Source organism: Wasmannia auropunctata, unplaced genomic scaffold (assembly GCF_000956235.1).
Source record: "Wasmannia auropunctata unplaced genomic scaffold, wasmannia.A_1.0 LD335903.1, whole genome shotgun sequence".
NCBI classification, from domain to species: Eukaryota; Metazoa; Arthropoda; class Insecta; order Hymenoptera; family Formicidae; genus Wasmannia; species Wasmannia auropunctata.
This window is the reverse complement of record NW_012026987.1, coordinates 36,400-44,110: the sequence shown is the minus strand read 5'-3', so window position 1 is coordinate 44,110 and position 7,711 is coordinate 36,400. Positions and strand designations below refer to the sequence as shown.

Here is a 7,711-nt window from a genome sequence, read left to right as displayed (position 1 = left end):
ACACACACACACACACACACATTTCTCATAATTTCGTTGAGCCTTGTCAGTCTTTATTATTATATTTATTTACGCAGATATTTGACGGATTACGAAGCTCTTGCGAAGCAACTTTTTAAACTGCATACTTATGCAGCAGTCCCTTCCGTCCTTTTGATAAATGACTTGGACGATTACCTGCTAGATGACGAAGCTTTTGGAAACGATGATTCGAGGACGCGCATCGCCAGAATCTGTGCCTTGATACTTCACTCAATGAAGTCGTGTTCACGAATTTTGAAAAAGAGAGTAAGGAAGGAATTATATGTACATTTGATAAAAATGGCCAACTTTTGCTTTTTCGAATAAAAAAAATTTGTATTCTCTTTCTCTCTAAAAACACACATTTCACTAGCCATACTCACAGAAATCGCTAACTTTATAGCATAAAGTTGAAAATCTATTTTTAATATTGTAAACTAACGTTTAATCTCACGTATTACCCATATTAGCAATTCATTTTAATTCAATAGACGATTTTCTCTTTTGTATTTATTTAATTTTATCTCGCGCGGACTTTCTCTGGATTAATTTATTAATTCATACTCCAAATAGGTCCAAAATAATAAGTAATAATTAATATTGTATATAAAATATTATTGGATATAAAGAGAAAATTAAGCGGTCAAGAAATATTTTAATCTTGAGCTGTTTTTCACGATAAAATCTAACAATTATGTTATAGGTACATGTGTGCGTATGGGCCAGTTCGAGTCTCACCAATAACTTTATTCAAACAATGTACTTTGGTAATATTTGGAATTTGATGGAAAAAGAAGATGGGAAAATGATATCAGTGGAAAGATTTTCTATTGGATCATCGTTAGAACGATCGTATATGTATTATAAATTCCAGGATGGGATGCGCGTTCTTCAACAAATATTAGGCGATTTAGAGGAGGCTTAATAATATTGTACGTATATATTATAGTTTTTCTCGTTTTTCTTATCTTAATTAGAAAATATAAAGATGCAATAAAAATTAATCCATATAAAATAAAGTAATGTCACTAACTTGTCACATTACTGACTTTTATCGATAAGACTGTATAAAGATATTTTTGAAAAGATAGAAATGAATGAGGAGAAAAAGAAAGAGAAAAAGAGAGGCAAGGAGAGAGGGGGAAGCGGGGGGGGGGGGTAGGATGGAAAGAAAGGAAGTAGAGAGGAACAGAGAAATAAGAAAAAGGATGGAAAGAAAGTGGAATGGTTAAGGGAGAGGGCTGGGAAGGGAGATAAAGAAATAAACTACACACTCATAGATGTTACGCGCATGTGTGCACCGCGATCGAATACAATTTTAAAAAATTCTTCCCAAACCGTTCCTCTCTCTCTCTCTCTCTCTCTTTATAGTATGAAACGTTTGTATTGTTGAGCCGGGTTCATATAAGACGTTATCACTTGTGATACTTTTATAAAACAATTCGAGAATTCTATCTATTTTTGGAGGTGGCATGATAGTGGGACGGGGAAGAGAATAAGAGGGAAGAAATAAGAGATAGAAACAAAGGAGGGTAAAAATCGTCACATAATGCATCGTTTAAATGAACAGATATATATATATATATACATATATATATATATATATATATATATACCTATATATATATACACGAGATACGCACGTAACAAGTATTTGAACCGATGGAATGTTGCTCGTGCGAACTTGCAAAGTGTGGGCAATAAATCCAAAATAAGAGATGTTAAAAAAAAAAAACAATAAATTGTTTTTTTTTTAACTTTTAAAACTCGTGTATATATATATATACATATATATATATATATATATATATATATATATATATATATCTGTTCATTCAGACGATTCATTATGTGACGATTTTTATCCTCCTTTAGTTTCTATCTCTTATTTCTTTCCTCCTACTCTCTTCCCCGTCCCACTATCATGCCACCTCCAAAAATAGATAGAATTCTCGAATTGTTTTATAAAAGTATCACAATTGATAACGCCTTATATGAACACGGCTGTGTACACACACACACACACACACACACACACACACACACACACGCGCGCGCGCGCGCGCGCGCGTATATATAAATACATACATATATATTGCATATACATGCATATACGTATGTATGTACATATATATATATATATATAAAATTAAAATAAACAATACAATTAAAAAACATGTTATATGTACATATTGCACCATATTGTTGACACAAATGATAATCAGTGAGTCGGAAGTGTCAACAACATGGCGCAAAACAAATCGAGTGTTCGCTTTCCCTTTATTCTATGCCGTTTTCTCTCGCGTAAGCAAATATTTTAAATATCCGATTTTATAGCTATTAAAACACGAAACGCGTTCAATCCGTGCTCGCTTTAAGAACGCATATATCTCAACTGGAATGTAAATTAACTGAAAATGAGCACGCATAACGTATCGTATTACATATATACATATATCCTTACAAATGTTAATAAATGGTTAAAAATTTTTCATATCACATCTACCCGTTTTACCTTTCAATAAAATCTCTCAAAGTTGTACTCACTAGTCTCACGTATTATCGCGACAGTTATCGTTATCATTTACTTTTTGAATAAAGAACGATGTAAAGGGCGTTATGAGCCACGCTTTTATGGATCCATGACATTTGACTTTGTTTTCTACGTCTTTTCAGTGCTTATATATTTGTATATAAATACTAACATACGCAGCGTACGGCTAATTAACTCTTATTTATATCGTTCTTTATTTAAATTTTATTCTTACGAGTCGTAATCGATAAATTTTAATTTACTTTGAATCACATATTTACATATCATTTTTACAAACGCTTTCATACATTTGGTGTTGTATACATGTATATACCAAATGTATGAAATAAATTTCTTAAAAATTCACTCACTTATAGTATAGCATGACATTCATGACAATGCCAACGTTCCTCTGCTCGAGTATCTTCACACTCTATAAGCCTGTAATAAATTAACCAGGCCGCAGGTTTATTCGCTGTTAAACGTTATATTCCATCAGTTAAACAACCAGTTTTGAATCGGTTTCGAATTTCCGATGACTCATATATGGGTCTTCAATCGCATCCGGCACGTTATGCATTCGTATTGTGCAAACAGGAAGGAAAAAAATGAAAACAATCACCAGACATACATAATTTCTGTCTTGGCATCCTTTGCCGATTTCGAATTTAATTCATGCTACGATTCGAAATAATATCGAAAAAGATTTTGATCAATGATAAGAACTTATCACTTATTATTGGAAAGAGTGCGCTTTTTTATATTGTATAAAATAACTCGATCTGTTGTTGAATAATTCCAGGGTGTTGTACCAATATTTTACGCAATTATTTATGAATTATAATATCAAATTCGTAAATTTAGTCTTTATTACAATTTATATATCATGTAATATAATCAAGTTATTAAACATTTTTGCAATATAATACTTTACGATGCAAGAATATAATACTAAAAAGAGGAAAATTTGATTTAATGATATTTAACTTTATAATTAATGTTTTATTACCATTTTTCTTGCAGATGCAGCGGAGGGAAATTGCAGTATCGTGTCTTATTCTTTTTTTTATGAACCCATTAAAATAAGCGAGCGAGCGAGAGAGAGAGAGAGAGAGAGAGAGAGAGAGATGGACGAAATGTTGCATTTGTGAACAAATATAATACATTGGATCGATTTATTTCGAAAGATGGAAAGAGTGGATCGTTTTCATCATCATCATCATTTCTTTAAGGCTGCGCAAGTATGTACAACGGAAATCATATCTATCTCTGTTCGCCTGCATATCTATAATGAATTATCGTATCGAAAGAATGACAGATTGTTTCATTTATTTAAGCATTTTTGGAAGGAGATCTTCTTTCATTGTATCAAAGAAGTATTTTCTGAAAGTGAATTTATCCTTATAAAGTACGTTACACATCTCGTTGAGTTTATTTCAATTTAATTTACTTTAGTTTAATTTAGAATTTTTAATTTAGCTTAGTTTAGTTTAATTTTTTTCTTCTTTCTCTTAAATTTTTTATCAAGTTTTTTGAATCAATTTATAACGCGTGTTATTGTAGCTTTTGTTTAAATAAATTAAATGATAAATATAAAATTTCAAATTTAAGAGATTGAAGAAGCGATCGAAAAAAGCGATCATTAATTAAATTCATTGTCATTGTATCAAAGTTATTAGAATCGTATTTTACATAAAATTATCAAAAGAAATGTGTCGACACAAATGTATATTGATATGAAAAATACTAATTATACATTTAAAGAGTCAAACTTGAGTTGAGTACAGCTTTTTAGATTTGTAGGGAGTATCGCATATGCATCCCTACTCCTGATAGGGATCGGGAATCGGGGCCTCGCCGTGCAGCATTGGAAGTGGTTGGAAGAGTAACGCATGAGTAGTAGAGTGCCGGATGAGTGTGCCTCGAATATCAGGCTGTTGCTCAGAGGTTGCTCCAGCCCGGCAAGTGGCAAGTGGCAAGACTGGCAAGTGGTAAGCTGGCAAGTGCCAGTTGATCTGCGACATTCGCTACGGTTGGTCGCGCATGGCTCCTCTCTCTCTCTCTCTCTCTCTCTCTCTTCCAGAAAAATCCTCTTCTTCTCGGTCGTGTCTTTTACTTTGTAATTTATCGATAAAAAACTCGGAAGGTCATTGATCGCAGTGAACTAATGAGTCTCGTGAAATACACCGTTCGAATAAAAAGACAGATGAACGGAAATGCGTTGTGTGCTGGGAACATAGGAATGTAGCGAGTGTATATGTGTAAAGTGTTGCGCGCGCGGGCGTGTTTTTCAGACAAGTTCCTCTCCGTCCTTTCATCGTTTTCTAAGAAACGCATTGAGAGTAGACTGGAGAGAACACGATGGTGTTCCTGACGATACGAGCCACTGTATTCTTGCTGTTCATCCTCGAGCTTGATGCTGCTAATACTATGACATCGGCTAAGGTACTCGATCGAGAGAACTCCTTTCATTTTTACTCCTTCACGTTTGAGGTACCTATTTGAGAAATTCTTGAGAAACTATAATATAAATATATATTACTTTCGACCGTCATTATACCTGAAATACTTGAAATAATTATATTGTTGATAATACAACTACAACAACGAAGACGCACGCGCGCGAAACATGCATTCTCTCTCACAAATGCAGTATTATATTATAATATTTCGGAGGTTTATAACAATTTGCGTGGTTTGTCGATTCTCGCTACGCTTATCAATTAAATAACGTTATCATCAATACATTGATATTTAAATTGTCGCTTCCTTTCCTCACAATTTTTATAAATTTGAATATTTGTAAATTTTTGTAGAATTTACTATAGATCAGTGTAAAATTTTGCATTTTTTCTTTACTGATTTTTTCATCAGTATTACATACAATAGAAATGCTTATGGTACACATAAAATAACATATCTTCAAAGACGTATTATTATATGTACATTATTATAATATATAATATTCTTAATGAGGCAAGTATATGTATATTAGTACATTTACTTATCTTTATTATAGATTAAACTCTCTCTCTCTCTCTCTCTCTCTCTCTCTCTCTCTTTCAAATTGCAGATTTTTGTCTATTAGATACAGAAATTAAAATTAAACTGTCTGTTGTGGCTCATATAGATATATGTATAATAGGTACGTTGCAATAGATGAAAGTCAAGTTGAACGAGTGACATGACAAGACATGTATGACTTTTATTCAGAAACCCCGGCGTGCTTCTCAGCAAGACTGACCGCTCGACAGGGCGTACGGCCTGCCTGCCGACCCGATGGAACATATGCGCCGGTTCAGTGTCACGCGGAGACCGAGTATTGTTGGTGCGTAACGCCGCAAGGCCGGCCGTTGCCCGATACAACGGTAAGATACAAAAAACCAAGATGTTTGAGAGCCGGTTCCAGACCTGCTGCTGCTTCTACTAGGAGTGGCCAAAAGCGACGCTCACCTGCAGTCGGTAGGAAGCAACGTAGTCAGTACGTTAGCAATAGACATCGAAATACGTGCGATCGTACCGAAAAGTCCAAGTTTAATGGAAATCTCATCGAGAACTTCAAAATTGAATACAGGCGGACTAACATATCCGCTGAGGGTAAGCTCTATAAGCGACATGAGCAATCGCGTTAAGAATATACATATATAATTTATGATTAATCGATCTCTTCCGATTATAAATCGATAATTATAAATCGACCAACTGCAGATCCCAATCAGATAAGATCGAGCGAGCGAGCTTGTAACAACTTTAAAAAAGATAATTCAAATTGCAAGCTCGTATCGATATCGACCACACACGTTAGCACACGTAATTTCTTAATTATATCTCGCATATGGCCAACTACATTGCTTTCCTGTTGATAGATGATAAGAATGTCGAACGGGTGTTGTCGTGGAAATTTCTTATGCTGGACCAGAACGCGGACGGCTACTTAGATAAGGCTGAGTACAAGGAGCTCAGAAGACTCGCCAAGAAGGCGGTGAGACCGAAGAAGTGCGCACGCACGTTCGCCCGCACGTGCGACCTAAATCGGGATTTAAAACTATCCAAGCAGGAATGGGGTGCTTGTCTCGCCAATGATTTCACTCGTAAGTTACATACATACATATACTATACGTGTCTTTTTTTTAATTAAGAATTTAGTTTGTTGGGCAGTTGGGCACGAGTAAGCAAGCACGACAAGCATGCACATGATTTCTTAAATTGTCGGCAGTATCATCTTCTCTCGCTCTAATGTCGAAATAAGGATGATATGTATTTCACGCGCGCGATATATTAAATTTATTAAGTTAAAAGTTTTATGTATATAATGTACATACATATATATTGACAATTTTTAAAGATTATAATAATACAAAACATCGACTGTCAAAATAAAAGTACTCATTGGAAAGATGAGTTTTTTTTAAGCCTCCAATAAAAACTGTGTGCATCTACACACCTGTAATGGAGTCTATACAACTTGGAAAGAAATATATGGAATGGCAGATATTTTTTCAAAAAATAATAAAAAAAGATTAAAAACAAATCAATTAAAATTTTTTTTTGCTAGTAACAGTCTAGTAGTCTTACAGTCAACTACTGAATAAGTTTTCTCTAAAATATTCCTTATTGGACTTTAATATATTCGTCGTAGAATCCAAAGATGTCACCGAAAGAAATTTTAGCTATAAAATTTGAAAGGGTGATTTGAAAGATGATTTTATTCCTTCGACTATTCCTTTAGGAGTAGTCGAAGGAATGAAACTTGAAGCAACTATTAATGCACACATCCACATGTCTGTTGAATTTTAATATCTAATAACATATTTCAAGGAGAAAACAATCGACGCTGAACACTTGGGTCATGTCCCTTGTTAGTTGCTGCATTCATGCTGCCTCGTTTATTACTGTGCCACTTTACACAAGATTTTTTTTATTGGAAACCGAATTCTCATTCGTAGTCCTTTAAACGACTCTTTTTGACTTCCATAGACTTACACGGATGATTGAAAAAAGTTAATTCTTGCGTATGCTTCAAGCATTCCGATTCCGAATGAGTTTAATGATGATGAAAAGTGTGTAAAAAGCTGATATTTTTGTTAAAAGGAGAGAGAGAGAGAGAGAGAGAGAGAGAGAGAGAGAGAGAGAGAGAGAGAGAGAGAGAGTGTTTAG

The 7,711-nt window shown here is 34.1% G+C and overlaps 2 protein-coding genes across 9 annotated transcripts in view; both read left to right on the top strand.

Moving 5' to 3' along the window:
• LOC105455215 overlaps positions 1-4,325 on the top strand; it is a 5,331-nt gene extending 1,006 nt beyond the window's left edge. For both annotated transcript variants that reach the window (XM_011698350.1, XM_011698349.1), the window contains exons 4-6: positions 78-288; positions 725-953; positions 3,578-4,325. In XM_011698350.1, coding sequence (XP_011696652.1) covers positions 78-288; positions 725-946 — 433 coding nt within the window. In that variant the 3' untranslated portion in view covers positions 947-953; positions 3,578-4,325. The remainder of the gene's footprint in view (positions 1-77; positions 289-724; positions 954-3,577) is intronic.
• A 175-nt stretch (positions 4,326-4,500) lies between these two features.
• LOC105455216 (SPARC-related modular calcium-binding protein 2-like) overlaps positions 4,501-7,711 on the top strand; it is an 11,840-nt gene continuing 8,629 nt past the window's right edge. For 2 of the 7 annotated variants that reach the window (XM_011698354.1, XM_011698352.1), the window contains exon 1: positions 4,895-4,999. In XM_011698354.1, coding sequence (XP_011696656.1) covers positions 4,916-4,999 — 84 coding nt within the window. In that variant the 5' untranslated portion in view covers positions 4,895-4,915. Of the gene's footprint in view, positions 4,587-4,894; positions 5,048-5,354; positions 6,152-6,420; positions 6,646-7,711 lie in introns of those variants that run through there. The other 5 variants (XM_011698353.1, XM_011698351.1, XM_011698359.1 and 2 more) reach the window with 4 other exon arrangements.